The sequence below is a fragment of the Lichenostomus cassidix genome, chromosome 3, assembly GCF_008360975.1.
Source record: "Lichenostomus cassidix isolate B80296 chromosome 3, HeHo_3.0, whole genome shotgun sequence".
Classification (NCBI taxonomy): domain Eukaryota; kingdom Metazoa; phylum Chordata; class Aves; order Passeriformes; family Meliphagidae; genus Lichenostomus; species Lichenostomus cassidix.
The window spans coordinates 48819851-48846098 of NC_139483.1; the positions used below are offsets into that span (position 1 = coordinate 48819851).

Below are 26248 nucleotides of genomic sequence, written 5' to 3' on the forward strand. Positions count from 1 at the left end.
GGCCATGCTCAACCAGGATGGCGGGGCTGACCCCGGGCACACTGCAGGGACTGGCTGCCCAGTGCCAGTGGCAACCAGGCTAAGAGCTCTGGCCAGAGCCCTCAAGAATGGAGTGGGTCCTTCAAAAGGCGACCAACCTTCGACCTGCAGTCATCATTTTGGCCATCAGGTCAACAGTTGTTCCACAGAACATCGGCAATTGTCTTTCTCCTTGTGTCAGGAGGCTCTTGAAACATTATACGAGGATAATTAAGTGGTGAATAAGGGTCAGCGTGGACAAATAAATCAAACTGATAGTTTGAACACAGACTGATTGAGCAAAAACAAGGAATTGTGCCATGCCTGTTAGCGCTGCTCTTGATGTTAACTGACTTTGTTAACATTACATCCAAAGGCAGCAAGTGGGAAAGCTTTGTGAGGAATCAAAAGCTGAGCAAAGAGACATGGGCTTTAATTGTTCAGCTTTATTTTTGAAATAAAGACATGCAGTGCATCAATTTAGCTGACTTTAATGGACCACAAAACTGAACCTATTCTTTAAAATGCTAATTGAGTTTGAAGATTCTTGCCTCTCGCAGAAGAGGGATGCAAGAAATGCCAGTGCGACATACAGACGTGTCGGAAGCTGGCGAACAGTTTCATTCAAAGCAAGTGGGTGAAGCGCATACCATGGGGCAAGAAGAATGTGTACACATAACAAGACAATCTATCCACAGAGAAGATAGCATACAGGCAAATAACATGTCTGTATGTACAGTCTCATAGAGAGGAGTGTGTCTTTATATGTACTATAATTCAAAATTTATTTGTGGATCTTTAATTTTCTGTATGGCAAACCTCCAAGGTGCATGAAAGCTTTCACTCTCAAATTCACAAAAATAAAGGTCATTAACATATTTTAAGGAGAAAAAAGGGGCAGTCAGTCCTTAAAACACTTTGTTAAGGGAAACAATGTGTCCACAAGTTCATGTGTTTCTAGGGAAAAAATGCAGTTGGACACGGGGAGACAGAATTTGTATTTCACTCTGTCATCCTTAAAAAGAGTGCTGGGTACAAACCACACTAGTTTTGACTCCCAGGATCATGGTGATGCATTTAAAGAAGGAAGCTCATCTTTTTATACATGCTAGTAATATTCTTTTAAAAACTATTAATTGTCTTTCTACACTGTTATATTTCCTTATCTGCACACATAGCAATTATTTCAGTGAATTATTGATACTGGTAAAAATAAATTCTGAAATTAAAAAGGAAGATTGAAAGAATATGATTTTCTCTTCTAGAAGCCTTTGCAGACAACATTAATAATGCCGTTATTGTATTTTTTCATACTTATAAGGTACTGTGCATGGCATATTGCAGACACATAAAATGTGTCTGCCCTAAATACTTCACAGTCTAGCTCAGACAAATTTAAAATATGGACCTTGTGTAATAAAGTTCACATCTTTTATGTGTTTGGGGTCTCATTTTTCCGCTGCAGGTCATTATATAGTATCTTTGCATGTATTTATTTCTGTGCTGCAGAAACTTTCCTTCTGACTGGGTTCCCACAAATTTATTATTGCTGGGTTTTCACGCTGCAAGATGCAGAATTACTCCTTAGGCAGGACACTATGAATGCTTCAACATAGGGAACTGACACTTCACATCGCAACTGGACCATACAAAGGCTAGTAAGTTATAAGAGATAAATTTAATGATAAGCATGTAAAAAAATTCTATGGGAAATGTATCTGCGCGGCTACATGAATTACGAGGGTTTGCCAAGAAAGGTGTAATGGATTATGGTGGAAGATGAAGGGGAGCTCCCACCATATCCAATCAGCCTTTTACTTAAAGGTCAGGACATTCTGTCTGGGTCCACTTGAGTTTTTGATTCTGCCGTTTCACTATTCAGTGGCACAATGTAACTGTCAGTCTCGACAACGGTTCCTCGAGCCACTGGCTCCACTGCTCACAGGGCAACACACAATATTTCACAACCACAAAACAATTCACTGTCTGCATAGGCAAACCATATGATTTCCGTGGGGAGCAATATTGACACACCCTACTGAGCGCTCTTAAGGGGACTCTTAAAAGAGTTACATCTTAAAAAAAAAAAAAGAAAAAAGGCCTATGGCTCTACTATTCTTCTCTATGACTAAGTTTCCAAATAGCATTTTAATGTTCTGTCTCCATGAGACGAAGTTAAATACAAATATTCTCTATGCCTTCTACACCCTTTCTCATTTTACCAGAGTGAAACAGTTTTACTGCGCTGCAATGTCTTTCTGGACAGTAAGTAGTGTTACGACAGACGCTAGGAGAAAATGTAGCAGATGAATGATGTTCTGTTTGGATTTTCCCCAGTGAGTATTTACTGTGTTATATTACTCATTTCCCTGTCTAAGATAAATCCAGAGACTGGTACAATTTTACAAAGAGAGAGGTCCCTGCTGATGACGTGTGAAGCACTATGACGCCAGGGCTCTGCTCTGCTCCTTGCCTATTTTGGAGGTAGTTACCTGCAGGAAGATCTGTGAGCACTGGGGTGGGATTTGCTGTGACACAGCAGAAGGATTGCTCTGAAAGTCAAGAGAGAGGAACAAAACATGGAAGTAAATAGTAGAGGCACAGAGAAATGAAGAAACACTGCAAAAATCTATGGGCTCATCTGCATTTTTGGAAACCCTTTAAGTAGATTTTGTTTTAAACTCCTGCACCTTGCTTATTACAATCATGATGTGTTAGGTAGGGTGTAGTGCCACCTGTCCCCACCTACCAGCAGACCACAACCTGGGCTGGTTTTCTGCCTGACACTCCTGACGCTGCCACATCTTTTTATAAATGAATTTTCTCTCATTGTCCCCACAGCACTCTCAGCTCTATTCAGATCATGCAGCCAACTGCAAAATGAAAACAGCATCAGACTATTGTCAGTGTCTCGCTCTGGCCCCTGATTTCAGGGAAGGCAACATCCCAATGCCACAGAGAAAGGACAGGGGTGAGGGCTGCCTCACCAAGACACAGGAGCAGGGCGCTCTGCGTGCTGGCACGGGGTGAGATCCTGGGCACTGTGAGGGCTGCAGACACACATGGCTGCCAAAGCTGCTCAAGGGGTACAGCCTCGCCTGACACCAGGCCTGCTACCCTGAGTGGGCCTCCACCACGGTGTCTGTGTGGGCTGCGGTGCTTACAGGCACTACGGAGAAACATTCCTTGGAAGAGCTGCACTCAAGTGGTAACTCTAACTCGGCAAGCACCTTTCCAAGCCATGCACAAGGGTCTGGCCTGTGCTGGCATGAGGCACGGCTTGCAGAGGCTGCTGCCATGATGGGCAGTGAGGCTGGCGTCGAGCGATGGCCTGGGCTGCCAGGCATGTCCTAGCTGAGCACATTCCCGGTGGCCCTGGGATGCCTCCGCCAGCTTGCTTCACTCCCAGTGCTGGGAAGCCACCTTGCCAAAAGGGTAGGTAACCCAGACAACCTGGAGCTGCTTTGGCCCCTGGTCCTGGATGATCTTCCCCTGCCAGCTGCCTCCCTTCTAGTTTAAACACCAACTCTGCCACCTGGAGAGGGCAGGTTGTACCCCACAGCTCCGTGAGTGGTGGAAATCCACAGCTCCTCTGAGCACATTCAGCTTTGAAACAGCATGGTCTGAGCCTTCAGCAAAGCCCCGAACCACTTGAGTACCCCCCACTGACAGCACTACACTATCCTAAGGCTGAAAAGCTTCCCACTGTTAAAAGGAGGGGGATGAAACAGTGTGGCAGCTGCCAAAGGCCCAAGGGAGCCTGATTTGTTTTAAAAACATCATGTTCTGATGCTTCCAAAGGTAAATACTGCAGGGTTGGGTTTTCATTTTCCCTTGCTAAAAAAGCTCTGTATAGAGTTTTAGGATTTCCTGGGTTTGGGCTGCTTTTCTTTTTTCTTTTTTTTTTTTTTTTACCCTGGAAAATTATTATAAAGCAGAATTTTTTTCTCCTGATGAGCTACACTTGCATGTCAGCCATCTGTTGCCTGGGCAGTCCCAGCCAGGGCTGGTGACGGCATGATATAAAGGTCCCTTCTGGCCTTCAAAGTTCTGAAACCAGTGCAGCAGGATTGTGCCCAGCAGCGAGAGCAGGACAAACATATGGACCAAGCTCCACTGCTGCTTCTTTGGTCATGCTGGACTGCTGCTGGCCAGCACACACTGACCTTCCTTGGCATCCCAGTTCAAGCTATATAATGTGATCATTTTGCTTTGTCAAGCAGCAACTTGATCCCTAATGTTTGCAGCAAAAATGGGACTGCAGACACTACTGCAACAAATATTATTTAATCATCCACACATTTTTTTTTAATGTTCCTGCCACATGCAAGGGACACTGAGGTGCATCACGATACCTCCTTTCCTTCACACTGGAAAAGGCTTGGCTTGAAAGAAGGGAATTCTACACTTGTTTTGCATTGGTTTTCAGGTGAGATGTACTCAGATTATAAGAAAAGGAAAATGTTCATTTTCCTTTGCAGTCTATGAAGGAATGTGAAAGTCAGGCTGACTCTGCAGTCGCCCACTGATTTCCACCAACATCACAAAAAAGTCGCTCCAAGCCTCCCTTGCTAAGCAACTCTTTTCGATGCACAGGATCCCACCTCTTCTCCCTGGGCTGTGCTAGTTCTGCACTGTGAATAGGGGTAAAGCAGAGATCTTTCTAGTCAGTAAAACCAAGAGTGTTTGCTATTTAAAAGTGGCATTTAATATTCTTAGGCTACTGTTAGGCTGGGAACATAGTCTGTGGCTGGATATAGCCTATGATTTCATCTCATCCAGCACATCATCAGCTGGAAGAAGCCCCTCTACTGACCACTGCCAGAACAGTGTAAATTAAATTAATCCACAGGCTGCTCTAAATTTAGCTGGGAGCTGAGACTCAGCAAGTCTTGGGGATGAGCAAGAGCATCTGAGGTCTGTCAGTAACTCCCTAATGCCTGCATTTTTTTCCACTGCATGTAATATTATCAGAAAAAAAAATCTCACTTTACTGTGCAGTCATCCAGGTTTATAGTGTTTGCTATCAAGTAGTCAAATGCTGCTATTGTCAGAGAAGAGATGAGGTCCAATAGACCCTGAGATCTGAGTCCTTACAATACTTCTTACAGCAAATATAATAAACCCTGGAGTTCTCTGTGCTGCTTCTGCAACGGTAGGGGAAAAAAAAAAAAAAGATTATAAATAACTCTAGAAGCCGAATACACGTGTATGCACTGTAGCAAGGGCTAGGTTATTTACGAAAAGAAGATAGCCGTAAATAGACTTGTCTCTTGTCAGGAAAGATATGGTCAAAATATCTCCTACAAGATGGGAAAACTTGCATGTGCAGCAGTCCATGACAGGCACATGTTGTGCCAGACAGCTCCGTGCTGGAACAGTGCTTGTCTGATGGACATCCAACATTGGAGTGATTTGTGATGGTAACGGCTGTCTGCTGCCTTCAAGCCCAGGCAGCAAGAGACAGATAGTGGCTCCAAGTGCAGTAACTTATTTCCTGGCAGCTGGGAGCTGCTCAGCCACGCTCACTTGGCCCCAGGGGGCTCTCCTCCCGCTCAGGTGGGTCCCACGGTTTTGCCTGGCAGAGGAGGAAGGTGATAGTCCTAAATCTGCATTAAAATTGCCCTAGCAGATCTGAGAGGCTACAGTAACACAGACGCTGTGAGCCTTACTTCAGATAGCAACTACCTAAGCTCTTCTTGATTATTAGGCAGCCATCAGTCCCAAAGGGCATCAAGCCCTCCATGTATTTTTGGAGTGAATATGGCCCTGTGGTGACTGCCCTGAGGCACCTCACAATCTGATGTATATTTTTACTTGCACCTGCCCTGTGGTGGTGTAGAACCTTTCTTTCTGGTGTGAAAAGCAAAGAAACCAGGGCTTTGCCTACACTACCAGCTAGACCCAGGACTGAGACCCAGGTTCCCCTGTTGCTGGGGTCTCTGGAAGAGAGAGTCACGGTTGTTTGTTTTCCCCTGAGAGCAGAACTGGACACAAAGTGCATGTGTCTGTTTTCATCATAATTTTAAAATGCATGTTGATGCTGTATGCTACAGAGCCCTTTCTGTAGGTGTTGGCTACAGATTTCCTCAGCATATTTGGGCTTCAGAGTGTCACAGATATGCAGAAATGGTGAAAAAAAAAAAAAGGTTAGACACATGGCAATGCTCTTTTTAAAGCCACCTTCATATTAGTTCTTGTCATGCTTTCTTCCAGCAAAATGACAGAAGCAAGCATACACCAGGCAGTTTATTTCCCCCTTCGTGTGTCTGTTCATTAAAACCAGCCAAGCCTTTAAAAATTCTCTAAAAATTATAAATGGCAGCGGTAAGAGAAGGGGAAGAGGAAGGGTAGGAAACTCTCTGGGAGGAAAGCACCAGTTCTTCACGGCTTCACGTGTTCAGCCTTAGGGACACAAGAAACTTTTTCATTTATACTTCAAAGCCAGGTAAGTGAGGAACTGCCATGCAACAGGCCAGTCACTGGGCAGCTGCACTTCAGCTGGTACTGCAACTCCAGTATTGGCTCTGGGAAGGCTGAAATGACAAATAATATCCTATTTAAAAAAGTATTTTATCTCTCACACTTGCATTCCCGTCCCCAGAACACACTAAACACCTCTATGAAAGTAAAATGTGGTGATGAAATATGTTGATCTGGAAAAACTGGAAGCTCTGATTTGCATTATCAGATGTATTAATTTGGTTTTTTATTATTTCTGTGCTGAATTAGATATACGTTTGCTCTGTCCTTTTGATTTAAACATATGATTTTTATATACACTAAGGACATATTAGACCACTCTGAAAGCACAGAGGGGCCTTAATATGAGAGTAAATTATTTTTTATACCCACTTTAAGGTCTATTTATTCAAATTGAGCAAAATCCTAACTCTACTGTGAATGAGTGGGAATTTTGCCATTGATTTCAGAGACTCCGGGATTTTACCCAAGCGCAGTATAAAATGATTTATATAGAAGTGGCCAGCAGTCTTTTTTCTAGAAATTGTTATCTAAAGGTGCAAAAATCCTCCAAGACTCAGGCTTCATTCTTTTTGTGTAGTATTGGGGCATTCACTGTTTCCTGCTTTAAAAAAAATCAACTAAATATCAAAGTATTAGCAGACTTTCCAGTTGCCCGGGGGGTGGGGGGAAGGCTGGGAGGTGAGAGAATCTTGTTTGCTGCTCACATCAGTGAGGCATTCAGTGTACAATACTGTACAGGAGAGAATTTTAAAAAAGAAGAAGTCAAATCTTCTTCAAACCCCATAACATGGTAGAGAAGAGAATGTCTCCCTGGGGCGCCTCTATGCTGGGCTGCAGAGTGCCATCCCTGGGCTCTAACAGATGCCCAGCAGAGAAGTTCCAGGCCCTAAACCTCACCACAGTCTCTTGTGTTAATGAGGACTCTTGATGCAGTTTAAGGTACACTGGTGAGCAGCCCTAAATCAGAGCTCATCCTGCTCAGGAAACATCCTGGCGGCTGCGGAGGCGGGTCTGTTTGCATTCCAGATGTGGTGCCTCCAGCCTGCCTCTGACCAGCATTCATTTCTGCACTCCACAGCTGGTCCATGTAAATGTGCCATATTGCAGCCCATCTGCTCAGAGAGTGCACAGTGGCACATCTCTCTCTGACAGTGGACCATTTTATTGAACACTATAAATATTGAAATTCATAGGCATGAAGCAGCAGATTTTTAATGTTACTTAGAGAGACATTTGAGCCACAACCTTTGGCAGCAGCACAAGCTGCTAGTATCTCAGTACACTGCACGCCATTTGGTTCAGACTCATGAACAACTTTTCCAGAGATTTCATGGCTCTCCAATCCCAGGTAAAATGGAGTACAGACCCTGTGGGATGATATTTAGTGTGAATGTCACCCTGCATACAATGTGCATTTGGGATATGGACTTTCCAGCCCTGTGCTGTGTTAAACCATATGTTAATGTTTTCATACTCAGAAAAGATTAGATCAGGGACCAATAAAGTTTCAAAACTACAAATAATGGGCTAACCAAAATGAAATGTGAGGTATTCCTAAGCCTGAGTGTTGTTTTTTTTTTCTCCCAAAGTCTCTGCAGTTTTTGTTTTTTAAATGGAAATGCTGTATTTTGCAGCAAGAAACAGGCACATTCATATTTTATAAGCTAATACATGTAAATTTTGTATTAGAGAGTAAACATCTCTATTAATTTGAAATTCATGGCATCTGATCTGGAGTAGAAGCAAAATACCACTCTGCAGTTTTCTATTTGTCAAGTAGTCCCTAGTAAGTGTTCAGTGAGTTGTAAAGAGCCAAACCCCAAACTAAGATAAACATATATATTATTTTTGATGTATTTTTTTCCTCTTGCCAAGCCATCAGTTTCTGCAGAGCATGAAAAACCAGCCTTTTCCCTTTTGGAACCAAAAGGAATTTTTTCATCTACATTAATTACTGAAGGATCAGGCCCTTAATGAAAGAAACTGCATTAAAAATGGAGAACATATTTGAAATTCTCTAAAATGCTTTGAAAAAAATCATGTTCATTTTTATGTGAGGTGTTGAGCCTGCCACAACATCCACAATGTTTTCCTCTCCTGGATCTGTCCAGGGTAAATAATATCGCACTGGCCGGGCAGTGGGTCAGGGAGTGAAATGGGCACTTGATTTATTTAGAGGTGTGGATCCCAGCTCCCCTGACAAGCAGGCTAAAAAGTTTTCTGAGCATTTAGAGTAAAGTGGGGACTGGGGGAAGAAAAACAAAGCAGAAAAAACCTGCTGAGGATATTATCTTGGCACGTACATTTCTCAAAACTGCGCCGTTTTTAAGTTCGCTTCAGTATCTCTTTTGCAGTAGCTCTGTTGTCTTCATTATAATTTAAAAAGAGGCAGGAAAGGCAGCATCTTTAATAGCAAAGTCGTACTGTTTGGACAATAAGCTGTGTCACTGCTCAAGCCAGTCCCCCGGTTCCCAATCAGCAGTGTTATGTAAGGTGGCAGGTTAATAAATGCGACACACTGAAATCATTTGTACCAGATTATCTCTCCTTCCAAACTCTGACAGATGCTAAGTCCAGCTGGTAAAAAAAGTTTATAGGCGAGTTGGATCTGGGGCCTTCACACACTCCACAATGTTGGCTACCAATGCTTGTTTTAATGAGTCACGAATTGCCTGTTTATCTTCTGCTCCCTGCTGTTTCTGCATTTTCTCTTCCAGAACAATCCTAGAAACACATGCTGCTACAGACGCTGGAGCAATGTGTGTAGACATTTGAGCCAAATTATTATAAAGAACTCTTTCTTCTTGGATATTAAAAAAAAAAAAAGGCGAGAATTGCACATTGCCTAGCAAATCGTTATCTCAGATGTTCACTGTGACATGCTCAATATGGCCTACCAGAGAAAGTTGGAGACATTTGAAACCTTAACAACTACACAAAATGACACTGTAATTGGCGGGTTTTGTTGTTCATGTTCTGGCTCTGTGAAAACTGCTCTAAACACTTTGTTTAATGATGTTACATTATGACAACACATGGCTTCTGTAGAGCAAGTCATCACGTTGAACATGCAACATCACAGGAACGGGAGTGGGGGGCCAGTGGGGCTCAGTGTCCCCTCAGAAGGGGAGGGTGCCCACACATCCTAGCACACATGTGCCCACATGGGAAAGGAGGAAGCCCAGGGATGATGCACAGCCATAGGAGTGCACATCCAGGAGACCTGCTGGCTGTGAGATGCATAGGGGCACCAACCCCTTGCAGTGCAGCAGCCTCCATCACCCTCTGACTCTTCTGCTGTTGCAGCTGTAGCCCTCTTTTTTGGCTGATTGGACAGAGCACTGCCCTGATGCACAGCTGGGCTGGGAGCAGCCATGATCCAGAGATTGTTGTCACCTACAAGACAGCCAGGCTTTGGAGCAAGAGACCACATGACATTTCTATGTGTCGTGTTGCCCTGCAACATAATGTGTCATTAGATATTTATTTGTCATGATGCTGTTTAAAAGAGATTCCTCTTGTACTCTCTGAAACAATGTGCATGCATGATGCAGGTGCAAGACAGCCCCATGCCCACAGAGATGCCCTGTGTAAGGAGAGACCCAGGAGAACCATTTGCCCCTCAGCACAGGCGAGGGCACTGCTCCTCTCATGCAGTGTGGAGAGATGTTGTATCCCTCTGATACTGAAGGAGACCTTCTGTCCAAGGGGATGCAGGCTCTCCATGCAGTGGCAAGAAGTACATGCAGGAGGGCAACAGCACAGAGTACACCCAGGAAGGCTGGCTGGGCTTCAGGTAGATCCTTGTGCAGCAGAAATGAGCAGGTAGGGATCATTCATCACACCTTACAGCCTGGTTCTGTAGCACCTCCATTTTGTCTGTGTGCGCTGAGCACACTGGGCAAACGACCACATCTGATGTCTTTATGGAAAGGGGGCCCAATGCTGTGAACCTTGACACATCCACAGCTTGTTTGGGTATGCTGGAGCATCTCTCCAGTGACAGCTGGCTGGAGCATCTCTCCAGTGACACAGGAAACTGTCACTAGCTGTGTCTGTTGCATTTAGCATTGCTTTGCGAGGGCCTGCAGCAGTGGCTCTTCCATTTGCAGGTTTACCAAGGTTTCTTTGTGTGTCAGCTGCCTGACTGAATGGCCTCCCTGATATCCTCTGAAAGAAAACAGCGAGGAACCCATTTTTTCCAGTGCTTCTGGTTATTAATAGAATGTTTTGAAATTGTCTATTCTTTGCACATTGGAAACTGTATGGTCATTTGACAGATGTTGAAACTCACTGATTTTATATCCAGCAGCTAGGAAAAACAATGGATGTCATACTCTGTTTAACAAAATATATGCTAGGCAAGGGTCCACCCTCTGTGCTAGCAAAGCGAATCTTACTCCTACCAATCGCTCAGTGTCACAAAGCCAAAGGAACCTCTCTAATATGTAAGATGATTTGTTTGCGGTGGTAGGTTTCACTTTAAATGGTCCAGCTTTCCTACATAGCCAAGATACAGTTATTGCAAGTGCTGCCTTACATCTGCCTTCTCTTTCTGTCTAGCTGCTTTAGGAATATGCTAATGACAGGAAGAAAACATACATATAAAATATTGCAAGCATCAAGACATGGAAGGAGAAGGTAAATTTGGCTCCCAACCATGAAATCTTATTCTGCAGTTGCCTTCTTAATGGCATCTCTTGAGGTCAGTGGCTTTGAATTCTCCCAATTGTATAGGGTCACTCTGGCAGCATTGACCAAGTAGAAAAGATTCAGCCAGGGGAAACAATGGCAGAAGTCACCCTTTAAATGTCCTGCCTTCTATATCATGCAATTGATTCCAAGGCTCCCCACCACGATGTCACTGTTTGACCAGTTTGCTTTAAAACAGCTTAATTAGCTGAAAGAAAAGCTATGTCTGAGCATGTTTGTGAGAAAAAAACAAAAAGCTCTTGCCTTTCAGAAAGCTCATGCTCTGTCTTGTCGGAAATCTCTGGTTCTGAAATGAAACAACATTCCTTTCATACAGAGTTAAGTCCCTGACAACAAATTTTCCCGGATCAGGGAAACAACCGATCGTGCCACATGGTGATGTTGGTAGATTTGGCTTGGTTTGGTTTGGTTTGGTCTGGTTTGGTTTGGGGGGCTGAGAGCTCTGCACCTCTATTAACTGCAGAGACACTGCAGGAGGAGATCGTGAGAGCTGTACAGAGCTCAATGGCTCCTGGTCTGAGAGGCAGTCGAGGCTGACTGCTTCAGTGTATTGGTACCACTTGTGTGTTAACATCCAGGCTGCCAGCTGGACAGGGTTTAAAAATGCAGCAAGGAGCAACAGAAGCCTTGCAGTGCTTGAAACCAGCTTTTCTTATAGAGTTCTTTGTTTTCCCAAATCTCAGGTGCAAGCAAGCCTAAAAAGCAGGTGGGAAAAGAGCTGACAGGAGAGGGAAGCAAGGCCCCTGGTGCCTGTCGGGAAGAAAACAAATCCAGAGGTCCCAGTCCTGCCTCCCTTAGCCTAGCCTATAAAAAGTGATGCTGCCTCGGGATCTGGAGGCATTAAAATACTTAGTGCAACAAGTGATGCAGCTGCTGAAGTAAAATATACAGAGGGATTGTGCCACGCTGCCTTTGGTTTCTGCATTTGCTCTCCGAGATGTCTCATTTGCAGTGAGAACATCAAAATGCAGCCTTTGTCCCACTGCATGTTCTTTCCAGCAACCAAATCTCTCCTGAAAGAACAGGAGCACTGAGGGTCTTTGTTTTGTGTTGGTCGTGGCAGCTTGTCGGCATTACCAGGCTGCTGAGCAGCTCTGTAAGAACTGCTGCCCCTCCTGAGGGGTAGAGAGAGGTTTTCACATGGCTTTAGAAGAATCCGTTTCAGAGCTGGATCTACTATGCAAAAAGTAAAGGCACATTCTTTGTGTTCACTCTGTTAATCTATGGTTCTTTCTCAGGCATTTTTGCATGTGTATTTACATGGTGTGCCTAGCACCAGAACTGATGGAAAATATGGGACTCCAGCATCAGGGGTGCATGGAGGAGTGACGTACATAGTGTCAGAGTGTTCAGTGAAATAATGTGCTTAAGGTATTTATGAACAGGAGAAAAACTATGCAGAATCAAGGTGTTATTTTGACATTAGTGTTATTGTAACATTTCGACAGCCTCTCATCCCTGTTATCTCTATTCCTGGGTGCCTCCAAAAAAATTCTGTCTGTTGTAGTTCATTTGTTCATGTCCAGAAGGGAAAAAGTATTTTCTAATAATTTTGCTTTCATTTCATGATGGATTCTGCCTGGAAACAAAGTAAAAATATGCCTCATTACTGAATTGTAAGCTTTAGTTAAAATATTTTCTATGTAGATGTTCTTTTTAAAAAAAAAAATAAATCCAAACGTCTTTTAATGCATGTGCTTATATTTGAAACAATATCCTGCTGAAGATGAGATGTTTATCAGTGCGTTTTTTCCCTTCTCAGCTTTACGGAAAGGTGAACGAAAGGATGATTAAACCAGAAACAAAGTCAGTAATTAGCAGTATAAATCTCTCAGTGATTTCAGTAGGTCACGAAATTAACTGGTACAGGCTTCGGACACATCTGCTCTTTTGGCAAGTGGTGCCCTCCATGAGGCTGCTCATTGGCTCACACTAACCACACGATGAGTCTCGGGGAACTTATTTGCACTCCCTAAGCTAAACACAGTGCAGCGATGAAACCCAACCGTTTCTAAAATGCTGCAGCACGTACCAGGGCTGAGCACTCCCGGTAACTCAGAGGCAGTCCCATAGGGTTTGGCAGTGCTGTGCCATCGTCCTGGGATCCCTGGAGGGAGGGGGGGGACATGAGAGTTTGTTATGTGTGGCCGAATGCTGCTTTTCAAGGCTCAGATTGAGGAAATTATTTGGAAGTTTATGGAAGAGGGACCTGGTTGCCACGCCACAGGCAACTATCAAGAAGGTGACTGTGCCCACAAGCCAGCAAGGAGGACCCCAGCACCAGAGTTACTGCTTGGTTTTCATCTTGGCCACAGTTTCACTCTCCTGATGGCAGAGCAGCAGAGAAGAGTTGAGTACCAGAAATAGGAAAATGGAGGGTAGGGAAAGGGAAGAAACAACAATTCTGTATCCTTTCAGCCTCAAATGTAAGGGAGCAATGCAGTGTTGTATTGCATCAAGTCTCGTTGGCTGTAGCGTCAGGCCAGAGGTCAAGTGCCCACTGCAAGCACTTCTTTGAGCTGCCTTTCTCAAGCAAAGTCTTCAGCTCTCTGCCTGTGGGCAGGCAGGTGAACACAGCAGCAAGAGCTGTTAGTCAGATGCGTGCTTGCCTTTCTGTTACTATCCTTGCTGAAGTAACTCTTTGGTTCTGAATTGACTGCTCAGCCCTCTTTGGAGGATGGATGCTCTGAGCTGCTTTTCCAAGGCACTGCGGGTGGGACCCTGGTCCCTTTTCTCACTATTTCGTTACAACTTAAAATTATGACTGAGCTGTGTCACAGCACCCAGAGACAGCAAATCTGTCTGCATCAGAACAGGAAGGGCTGGTTCTGTCTGGGCTGCCTCCTAATTCATAATGCAAATTCATCTTGGGCATTCTCAGGTTTGTGCAGAAATCCCAGAATTACATAAATTATGAAATTTGTACCTGTGTCTCCAAATACATATGCTTTGTATGCAGCAACTTTAGATCTAGGCTGGGTCCCTGTACCTTGGACAGACCTGTGGGGAAGACATTGTAGCAGTAAGGGAGCACATGAGGTTCTTGCAAAATCGGCAGTGTTTGCTCCCTTGGTAGCTTCTTTGCAAACCTCTGAGAGCTAAGGCCATCAAGGCAAAGGCTGTCTGAGGGAAGTCTGCAGAGCCATTGTGACACCAACTTTAAATCCAGAAGGAAAAGGAAATGAGAACAGAATCACAAAGATCTTCTCTTGCTGAAAGCTCTCCCCCTATTCTACCATTTAATTTGAGCTCACTTTCTCTCTGCCTCTCTCTTTCTTTCTTAGTTGTAATCATGCTATGTCCTCTACATTTTTTTCTGTGGTCTTTGGTATGCTTTAGCATTTAGGGCATAAAAGCTGTCAGTGTTATAGAACTTGATGTAAGCATAGTGCATCTACCTCAACATCCATGTCATGGGATTTTTTGCTTCATGTAAAGAATGTTTGGTTCCATGTGTATTTAAAATGTGAATTGCTCTTAAAAGCTTTTTGCATTCAAAGTGTAGTTTCCTGGTACGGAAACTCAATAATGTATTATACCCAAAGAAGGGGAAATTATTATCCTGAGCCAAACATACCCCTCTATAGCAGACAAACTGGGCCTCAAAATCTGCTTTGTGTATTTTTGCATGTAAATAGCTCCTATTTTCAGTTTTCACTTTGAATTGTATCAATACAAAGTAGTTGGTGATAGCCTTTTAATTACTGATTAGCATTTTACTCCACTGGGTGGAAGCACTGGATGGTGTACTACATGCCATGGGAATAGTACAGAGTGTCCATATGGACACCAGACTCTGTCGCTGTTGAGCAGCTAGTAGAGTAATGAATGCACCAGTTCTCAGTGGCAAGAAGGAATCACCTTTATTGTTTTGATTTCATCACATATATAGAGTTCTCAAAAGTCACCCAGATTGGTCAGTCAGAAGCCTTCCCCCAGGCCTGATTGGCCAGGCCTGCACTGCCCAAGTTCTGGGACACTGTTCCAACAACATCCAAACTTTATCTTTATTTATAAAACACAAGAACATTTCTCATGGGAAAAACCTGTGCTAGCCACAAGATTCACCATTTTCCTAACAGTTCTGGTTGTTGCTGCAGCAGTGAAAGGTAGCTGACTGATGTGGGTGAAGTTTGTCGAATTTCGGTTTTCCAAGCCGCAGTGACTTGGAAGGATTAGTAAACTGGAGCAGATGAGAGCTTTCGTCAGTGCTGTGGTGAGGAGTCATTAATTCAATGTTTTGGCTTAAAGTACACTGAGATTCTCAGTTATGTTTGGGGATTGTGTTGTACCATGCAGCATCACTGCTTTAACAATCCCACACTGACTCAGCAATAGGATGCTAGCTGGAATATCATCCAGTTCCCTTTTATAGCCCTGTAATACTTCTAAGCCTCCTCCAAGGGCCTTAAAAGAGTAAGAAAGTCCCAGGAAATCCTGTTTTGCTGACAAGCTGTATTGCTGTATTCCTTTGGTCATGCCAGCAGGTCTCAAAAATCACTTGATCACTAAAGGGACACAAGTAGGACTACTGGAAGTGGGCTAGAGAGCTCTGTAATACAATGTATTTGGATTATTTTTCTGTCTTGGAGCTCTGGTAAATGAGGTCTTAATGGAGCCATTATACCAAAGCACAGCATTTGTTTCCCAAGGCCATTAGGCACTTTACAGATTTCATCCCCTGGGGAGCAGAGCTGGCTACTTAACCATCTGCAGAGCTGCCGAGACACCCGCCCCTGCTTCTACTGGGCTTGAGGTCAGAGCCCAGAGAGCTGTGAGATATCGCTTCGGTGCACACTCACCACTGTTACCAAGTTGCTCTTGGCAGTGAATGTGGGTCCCTAACTGGCCTCTGGGAACACAGTTTTAGACACAGACTGCAAACTCCATCTTGTTGCTGTGCCCCTGGGAAGTTTGCACCCTTCTCCAGCCAGCCCCCCGGCTCATGCCAGTTGGAAAAGTCAGAGTCAGATTGTGTTTTTACAGCACCTTGCAGTGCCCACAGCCCCCCTGGGCCCCCACAGAGGTGCAAGGTGCCCTCTCAAACTCTGGCTTTCAGTTCACAAGACCTGGACATGGAGTTGAGGACGGCCTGGGCTTACCCTGCACGGTTCAAAGGGAAACAGTTCGCAGGGGAGCCCCTTCGCTTTCTCTTGCACCACAGCCATTGTGAGAGTGTCAAAGGAGCATCCCTCTCATCTCTCAGATTGATGGCATCGTCTAGGACTTCCAGCATAGACAAGATAAACTAAAGGCTTCTGCAGACAGGTATGTAACTGTGGAGACAGCAGCGCTGCAGAAGAGGCCTCCGATCAGGGGAGTGTTTGTCCCACAGTCGACTCTCTGGCATAGCGGTCACCTTTGACATGACTTGCTGAATAGGAGTTTGTTTTCTAATTTCCATGGTTCAGCCACAGGCCATACAAAGTAAATACAAGTAAACGGGCAACAGTGGGTTCAAAGGAACATAAGACAAGTATTTGCCCCCTTGGAAGACAGTTTGGGTAGTGTTCACATGTGAATCAATCTGGTTTGGGTCTTTGAAGTGATTTTGTTTAGGAAGAGTGCGGCAGAGTAATGAAAACTGATGGGGTCAACAAAAGATTGTCCATCTTTTGGAGCATACTGCAGAGGGGAACTGTTGGCATGCCGGTGCAGAGCTGCCGGTGATGCTGCTGTGCAGATGCAAACTCCTGAATCATTTAATAAGAGAGGCAAGAGGCACCCCTGGCACCAACACTGTGCCCGGACAGCCCAGGAGGGGAATGCTGTCAGGTCAGTGCTTGCTGTCATGTTCTTGTCAGGCCTTTTGCCTTATGCTGACTGGCCTTGAAGGTACATCTCTGAACGTCACAGTGCTGTGTCATCAGGCATAGGTCAAATCAGTGGGTTTAAGTGACTTCAAGCTGTTCTTAAAACATAAAGAGCTTCACTCCTGGCTTGAATGCACTGCTACAAGTAGTCAGTCTCTTCCACACAATTCAGGATCAAAATAAAATTACCAGGCAGACACTGAGACTTGTGATTTTGGAAGATGTTTTTTTGCAGGTTGCTTGAGTTGCAAAGGGAAGCCTTTTCCAGAGGCCTTTTCCAGTTCCACACACCCCTGGCCTGGCTATCCTATGAAAGGCTGTTTTTCTTTATTTGTTTGCTGTTCTCCTGGTTTTAAATAAGGGCCTTATTTTTCTGCTGTTGGCTTTGAAGGAAAGAAAATATGAAGTATCATATTTAATGCTTCTTAGAATGTTGCAGAAATACCACCATGTGCTTCCTATCAAAACGTTGTCTGACTAGAAAGTTCATCTTCTGGAAGCTTTGCCTTTCCCTGGCACCTTAATTCTTTTACCATTACGTACAACTTTCTTCCTGCTAATGAACACCATGTCCCCTTCAGGGAGAAATCTGGTAAGCAACTTGTGATTGATTTGGTCACTGAAATTAAGAGTGTGCTATTCCTATAAAAAAGTAAAGACTATTGTCAAAAGGAATGACACATTTGGGATGAGACAAGATGTTGATCCAAGAGTGACTGGTCAATTATCATTCCACAAAAGATTTCACAGTGTAAAATGTAGAACAACTTCAGCAAAGAGAACAAGTAAACTAATTTCTAACTTGTTTGTTTATAGCAGTTATTTATTTCCTGTGTTCAGTAGCAATAGCTAAATCAAGACTGTGCATATAATTACAAATTTTAAAAGGGTTTTAATATCTTTTAGAATAAAAGCAGTTGCCTGAATAATGAATTCTTGCTTTAAAATAGGCTTTTTGAAAAGCTGCAGGTGAGAAAAGTTTCCATAGCTGTTCATCATTGTGCCTTGAAGGCTCATATGGAAAAGTAGAAGCTGGTCAAGGTGAAGACGGGCTGGTTTTGCAATGCAAGGAAACTCATTTGCAAGCATGCAAATGAGTAGGCAAGGGCAGGGAATTTCATAGTAGAGCCCATGAAATCATGCTGAAAACCTTGATATGGCCATTCACTTGTTCACAGTCAGCCTCTCTACTGAAAAGCTGCTTCTTAGACGTGGGAAATGCATTCAGTTGAATTTGATTTTTTTTTTACATTTCGCCATTTTAAAGATGAACACAAAGCTAGTGATGCCAATCCTGAAACCCAGCTGCTGTATGAAATCGTGGTAGTGCCTGACTGTGTCTGAAGAAATGGGTCAGGAGAGGAGCTATCATAGGCACATCGCTGTCGTTACTAAAAGCCCTGATCTCCCCATGTATGAGCTTAACCTTCACTGTACGAGCAGAAAACAAGGTAGGGATAAGCCGAGGTAAAGGTGAGCATCCATGTGGCTTATCCCCGTGAAAATGCAGAGCCTTCTCCACGAGTATTGCACTCTGTAAAACTCCCAGGAAGGCTGTCTCTCGAGTCTGACCTCAGCAGACCTGTTCACATTTGCACACACAAGCAGACACACCTGTATAACACACACTACTCCCCGAAGCTCCTCTCACTGCTCAGTAAGTATGTGTGAGATAATGCATTGACAAAGGCAGCTGCAACCAGAGGAAAAAGACAAGCAGGAACAAACCAAGTTTCCTTGTGCTGCCTTCTCAGCGGCCAGGGCACAGATGTGCTCCGTCTGCTGTCTCATCCTTTGTTAACTCCATCTCCCACCCCTTTGAACCTCATTAATTGGTTACAGAAGAGAGGGCACCAGTAATTGCCCCAAGTGATAATCCAATTTCTTGGGATAATAAAGTGCCTGAGTCTTTCTACTGCAGAGTTTGGAGCAACCACTGTCAGTTGGAAAAGGAGTGAAAAATGTTGCAAAAACGCCCCCAAGAATTTTTCCCCTTCCCTGACCCACAGGATTGGTTTCCAGCCAGTCCTAATACCTGCTCATAGTGCCTCTTGGACAATCTCTTCTGCAGCCCATCCCCTCTCCCAGTACAGACTCCTGACATTCCTGACTGACAGGAGTGAGGGCCCAGGAAAAAAAAAATCAGTGGTGAGAGATACAGCACACAGACTTGGGGGAGAAGACAGCAGAAGCAACCCTATGGTGACTGCTGAGGTGAGCCTCTTGTCATGGACTCATTCCTGCAGTGTTTTGTCTCCAGCTATTGCAGATCCCCTCAAGGTGCCCAAAGCTGAATTTACTGGCTGCAAACTACAAATGCTATTAATGGAATTTATTCCCCAACATGCATAAGAATAATTTTCATTCAGAATGGTGAGGGAACTTATCACATGGCTAATTGCACTACCCAGAGGCCCAGGCTTTGAAGGTGCCCCTAGAAGAACCCTTGCCTCTTCTCATAAAAACAAGTACTGATGCACTCTTAAATAAGATGCCATTTCAGATATTGATGTTCTGGCACCAAACCAGGACATCAGACTGGTTTGTCTTAAAAAGCAATAATTTTTTTGCATGTCTTCAGAAAGGGAGTTATATGCGGATGAGGGAAAAAAGCAAAGTAAGATGATTTATCCATTCCGAAACAACTTTGCCAATACATTGCTGTGATGCTGCAATACAAAAAAAAATCAATCTGTATAATGTCCCAGGCGTTCATTTCCTAAGAAAGATGACTGGTGCTTACTTGTTTTGCTTTTTGCTTTCTCTGGAGGATGGAGAACTGTGAGGAGGATGTCAGTTTGGTGGAAGCTGGGGTTCCAGGAGTAATGGGAGGGAACAAAGGACTCATTGTTGGGCCAGCAATCTGTCATGGGAAGGACTGTCACAGGAGTCTCCAAGGGACTGGCAATGAAACGCCACTGCTGAGCAGAGGGAGACTTTGCCTCACCTTGTGCTGCCCAGCTCCACTCCCCAGGCTGGACCACCCGCCAGCAGTGCTGGGGCAAGTTGACCCAGCGCCCTAAATCACAGGCAGAGGCAGAGCGGCACGCAGGGAGAGAGATTAGATTTATAACTATACAGTGTTTCTCTCTTTTGAAAATTAAGTGGCATGTTTGAGAAAATAAAAGACTGTTGATGGGAGGGGGTGAGGCCATGCATGGCCAGTTCAGCCTTCAGGGCTGAGTGTATGACTGGTTTAAGTACAGCAATTAAGTTACTGTAATGGAGGGCTATACCATGAAGGGCACTCTGGATTTCTTTGGGTCTCTGGTGAACTTTCTGTCCTGAAGCCATGGACATTTATGGAGCAGTGTGCTGGTACTATCAGTGACCCTTCTGTCCCTTGCTACCCCGCAGCACAGCATGGCCAGGGATAGTAGCCTGCATCCACCAATGCTCTGGCCCTTGGAGCAGCTTTGCTGGCTGCCTGTCGGGACACCTGCCCTTGGGCTTCACCAGGGAAAGAGGCTGAATCAGATTTTGTGTGTGCAAAAACAATGAAAGCTTTGAGTTTTTCATCACTACCTGTGAAACTGGCTTTTTGGTTCTTTGTAAGGAAGCATTTGGTGGTGATTTACTTTGGTAAAACACATTTGATCCCTGGAATGGAAAATGAAGTATCCATCCCAAAATGAAGGCAAGAAGGCCATGCTGAACCTTGGAGCCCTGCCTGAACATCCAGGCCACTGTCAATTGGTATAAAGCAGCACGACTTTGCAGAAGGCAGTCCTGCAATGGCCAATTTACATCAGCTGAGGATCCAGGCTTTTGTGTCATTAAAGACATAGTAGAAAAAAATCTGTTGTAAATGAAGGAAGCTCTGGCTAAAAAGTGCCAACAAGTTCACTCTTTATTCTTTATCAGTGAAGTCTGCACACAATGAAAACGTGGACAAGGGAAATTTGCACAGCATTTAACTTAGGTCAAAAAAACAAGTAATTTGTTAAGTGGCAAGGGCACCAACGCGTGCCATGTCACGCTGGATTTTCTTTAAAAATAAAAAAAATAACAAAGTTAAACTTTCAGTCAACCTGAAAATATCTGCTTTTTATGGGGGCAGTGCGGAACGAATGGGACAGCAAATCTTTCTTTGGTCGCTCCTTTACAGAGACTGAAAAGCTCTATAGAGACAGTGGGAAAAGAAGGGAAAAGGAGGGGTTGTAGAGAGGGAGGGAAGGAGAAAGGAAGAAAGAAAGGAAGGAGAAAGAAAGGAAGGAGAAAGAAAGGAAGAAAGGGAGAAAGAAAGGAGAGGAGAGGAGAGGAGAGGAGAGGAGAGGAGAGGAGAGGAGAGGAGAGGAGAGGAGAGGAGGAGGAAAAGAGAGGAGGAGGAAAAGAGAGTGGAAGGATATGTGTATGAGCTCTGAGGTTGCCAAGATAGTATTATCAAAGGTAATTAGAAAATACACCAGACTGAGAAAACAAAGCCCTTGGACTTCCTGATGCATTTCTCGATGACTAGAGAGTAATCTCTTACAAAAACACAGACTGCAGGAAAAGACTCTGATCAGGAGATCAGATAGAAGAGGAAATGTGAAATCTTCCCAGGAAGGAAAGCAGGAACTGTCTAGAGAGAGAAGTGGGAAACCCTGATGCCCATGAAGCATAAAAACATGCAGGTATAAATGGCACTCTGAAGTGCCAGACATTCATTCTCCCTAATTATTCCAGTTTAGCTGCTTTGCTCCTGGTTGAAAAATATTGCAAATGAACAACTAGTGAACTCTCAGAGGGACTGATGACTGGTCATTGCAAATGTGTTATTTTACTGAACTCATCTGACCTGATGTAAAAGATGGAACCATCAAAACAGATACCCTCATGTTTTGCAATTTTTTCTCCTCTTCTGGTACTATCCCAGAGAAGTGAAAATATTCTCTGCCCTTTTCAAATATGCATATTCTGATCCTTGTAATTAAAAATTTTGTTTCTGTGCTTTGGATTTCTTCTCTAGTTTTTCAGAATTTTTTGATCTCATCTCCCTCACTGACAACAGTTTCACCCAGCAGAGATTTCTATTTATTTACATTTTTTAATTCATTGTTCTCCTTCCCTTTCTGAATGCAAATTCAGAAGGCCAGACAGCCCTTATTACCTACCCATTGGTACGTGAAATCCCATTTAATCTGTACTGTTGTCCAGAATCACTGTATCTCTAAGATAGGAAAGGTTAATCTCTGTATCCATTCTCATAATCTCTGTTTCTATAGATAATATACATATGCACATTTCCAGTGCTTTTGAAATGTGTTTCATATTATGAATTACTGTGCAAAATGAGGAAGTAAAACAACAGTGTAATGTAGTCTTGCACTGCCTTCTTGTTCACCCTCTGGCACACACAGGAGCACACACAGGAGCACACACACACACACACACAGGGAACTGTGTAGGGAAAGCAGGAATGCAGGCGAGTTTTGACCTTCGGTGTCCACACAATGAGCCGTGGACGATGCAGAAGGTTGGCTGCTTCTATACAGACCTGCTTTTGTGCTCTTGTCCAGGGCTTGATCCTTGGAGCCCTGTGTGCTCAGTAGACGCCAGAGAGATAGATGTGATCTGTTAGCCTCATCCAGTGCCGGCAGCTGAGCCATTTTCACACAGGCAGGCAGGTATGGCAAAGCCTGGGTAACAGATGAGAACCCATGGGGAGCTCTTGACTATGGAGAATGAAAAATCAAAAGAAACCATATTGGACACAGATACAAAAGAAGTCCCCTGTTCCTTTTCTATCCCTCCTTGTTTCTTTTCTCCTCTTCCTTACCAGGCTGTAATGAATGTGGAAAAACAGCTTCCCCCCCTTAAAGTATTTGAGGACGTGTAGATTCCAGATGCTATTCTATGCAAATACTTCCACCCTTCCCTGCCCACAGCATCCTGAGTTAACCCTTCTGCCTAGCTCTTTTCTGCCTGTCACTTTCCATGCTGCAATAGGCAAGGAAAAATACTTTTAAAAAAACTCTTAATCATTATTCTCAAAGGAGAGGTTTACACCCTAAGTAGGGCATTTGGGCTGAGCACAGCTGGAGGCAGTTAACACATTTCTGGCACTGAAGTTGTTTTAATCATGTAACATCTTGAAAAAAGAGGTTAATTCCTAGTAGCATTAACACTGAGCTCTTTCTTGAAATCACTGTTTCTAGCATGCCCAGTGTCAGACATTTGTTTCAATGAAAACAGGCTGTAGAAGACTTTTAGCATAAATTAATGCAATTTAGAGGAAATTAAAATAGTGTACTTAAAGCACAGGAACTTAAGGATCTGCTCCTTGGACATCTGTGAGTCTTTTGTCTCCCACAGGCAGATTTGTGAGCCTTGCTTCACACCAGCCATAACCCAAAACATTAGGATATTAGGAATTAGGCTACTTCTTGTTCCACTGCTTGTGGATGAGCCTTCCGAAAGCCATTTCCATAATCAAAAAGAAAAGAGAGATGTCGAGAGAAACAGGAAAAGCTAACTAACTGAAATTACTTTTCTTCCAAAGGAAAAGAGAAACCTCTCATGAGATTTTATCTCCTGAGACTCTTCTACCATCTAAAATTGCTTTCATGGGCTTCCTCTTTGTAATCCCTGAACTCATGGGCAGGTCTATCTGGATGCACATATCCCAGGATCACCCTAACAGCAGCAGTGAAGCTTTAGGGTTTAGATCAGTGTGAACTAAATTTGATTTAGCTCCTCCTGAAGTTAAAAAAGGATCACTTACTTTTGTTTTGACAGATTGAGGGTGAGATTTGAAGGATTATGGTAAGAGACAGAGAGGTCTTAGGTATGAGCACAGAAAGCTCAAACGTTCAGACATTTATTGATAAAGATACATTCTCCTCCACCAAATGCTTTTTGAATGGCTCTCACACACTGCAAATCCCAGCAACAGCCCTCTGCATCCAGTCTTGTGAGAATGAAACACTTATGAGGATGTTTTGTTAGCATTTCATTAGGCTTTCCGGGGTTTCCTTAAGTTGCAGGATATATTCTGCTCTATGAAGTAATCGCTGAAAACTCCTCATTAAATGAAAAGGTCACCCACTAGACTCAGGTGATAAACAGGGGGACCACCAAATCCTATGGCATGAGGATTCTGTGTTTCAGATGTTGCTGCAGCAAAGATGGATGATTAAGATGGGTGTATGAAAAACACTGAAAACAGCCATATGAGAAATTTTCTATTGTTTTTGGAAAGATGTGCAATTTCGTGAATGAAAACACAACTTTACAGCTTTTCCAAAGTGCATGAACTAGAGGTTCCCCAGCCTGAGAGTGGGCCAGTGCACAGATATTCAGCGTGCCTAAAAGGTAGTGTTGTTCCTCTGAAATGAAATCTATTGGCCATAAATACAAAGTAGTACGTATAAGAGGCTTTACTGGAAGTCTGTTTATGGAAGAAGCTTGTTGAAACTTTCTACTTTTTAGAGTACTTCAGTTTTTATGAGTTAGCAATTGAAAGATACAAAACCAGTCCAGTATATACCATATTTGAATGCATCAGCCTCATAAAAGATAATGGAAAGCTCCTTGATCTAATATAGTCTGATTTTCCATATGGCCTGGCACAAAATGCTATGAAACAATCTGTGAATCAGGAACGAAAAATATTGTGAGACAGGAAACAGAGAATAAATGTCATTTGGTGATTTTGACACAAGCTAATGATGGTGTCTCCCAAGGTTACTCACATTATGTTTCATGTTGCAAAGCCATTTGGACAAACACTGGGCCTGGGACTAAACAGCTCCCCACAAACAAATACATCTCACAAGATCTGATCAATTCAATTTGGAAAAAATCCGAGAAAGATAAATTCTGTCAATGTTCCATTTAAATGATGGAGGAATGAAATATGTATCTTGCATTTGAAAATATTTTCTTTAAAAAAATAAAGATTTGCCTTCAATTGCTATATTGTGCTATATTATGCCTTACGATTAGAAAAGAAATCTGAAATTGAAACAGTTTGTGTAGATAAAGTGTTTTAGTAAGTCAAATGGCTCTTCTTCTGTAATTTTCCTTTGTAGACAATTTCAAAATAAAAGCACATGCAAGACAACATATAGCATGTCAGCAAAAGAACTGTGGTGGCAAAAATTGAAAAGTTTATTACAGGAAAAACATTAGACATATTTGAAGAAAAATAACAATGTGTTACTGCAGTCAAATAAACAATACTAAGGTGCAATGAAAAATTGACAGGAATAGTATTGAGATCAGTGTTGGGTCCTGTTTTTATAACAAAACAGATAAAAAGGAGCTAAAAAAGGTCTGATTGCCTGATTTAGAAAGGCAATTGATAAAGGAAAAGGAAAAGTAGACAATCCCAATCACCCATAATAGACTAGACAGAGTCCGTGTGTAACCTGACAAGGTATTTCTGGAGTGGCAGAGCCAAAGCAAGTAGCTGTAGTGAAACGTGCCTTAGAGAGAACCTGCTTCAGAGAGGCAGCATGCTGTGACTTTGAACAATGGCTGTGATTTGAGGATTTATTAGAAACCCCTGTATTAGAAACCCCTGGTGTTTTTGCAAACTGCTGGGAGGGGACAGGTCTGATGGAGGGAGAAACTGGTTTTTGAAGAAGTGAGATTGATTCACCGATGAAAAGCTTATCAGATGATAGAGGAGGACATTACTGACTTCTTCAGATGCTAAGTTGGTTGCCCATGTGTCCCAGCACTTTGGCCCTCCTTTGGTCCCTGGCACTGTCTCAGTCCAGCTTTGCCTGACAGTGCTCCCATCCTGATGGCTTTGGTGAATGTTAAGTGCACTCCAAAACAAAATGAGCACTGGCAGATTCAAAACAAAAGACTGTTTTACTTATGTATTTCACCATTGACAGCTTACTTCTTTTTTTCCCTTTCCTGTCTATAATTTTTCTGCACAATTATTTGGTTATACATTTTCATATCAACCTCTACATATAAAGTACAGGAAATGTCCTTCTTCATGATGTGATGGCTTAAAAGAACTACATTTTTATGTTAGTCACCTGCTGAGCAAATTCCCTTTCTAAATCTGCACAACAACAGCAACAACAAGGTCATGTAACTCCTCAGCATAGGGGGCAGTTTAATTACAGGCTTGGGATTAATTATAAGTAAGAAAAAAAATTAAAATGTTCCATTTAGGAAACATGAGGCCTTCCTTTGTGCTTCATAGGCGTGTTTAGGAAGATCTATGATTTAATGCCCAAACAATGAGGAGTAATTTTTGGTGTTGTGCTGTC

At 43.3% G+C, this 26248-nt stretch overlaps 1 protein-coding gene across 1 annotated transcript in view; it reads left to right on the forward strand.

The window, feature by feature from the left end:
- The first annotated feature begins 3101 nt into the window (after positions 1-3101).
- LOC146439660 (uncharacterized) overlaps positions 3102-26248 on the forward strand; it is a 62234-nt gene continuing 39087 nt past the window's right edge. Inside the window, exon 1 of the mRNA XM_085057397.1 lies at positions 3102-3453. Coding sequence (XP_084913523.1) covers positions 3345-3453 — 109 coding nt within the window. The 5' untranslated portion in view covers positions 3102-3344. The remainder of the gene's footprint in view (positions 3454-26248) is intronic.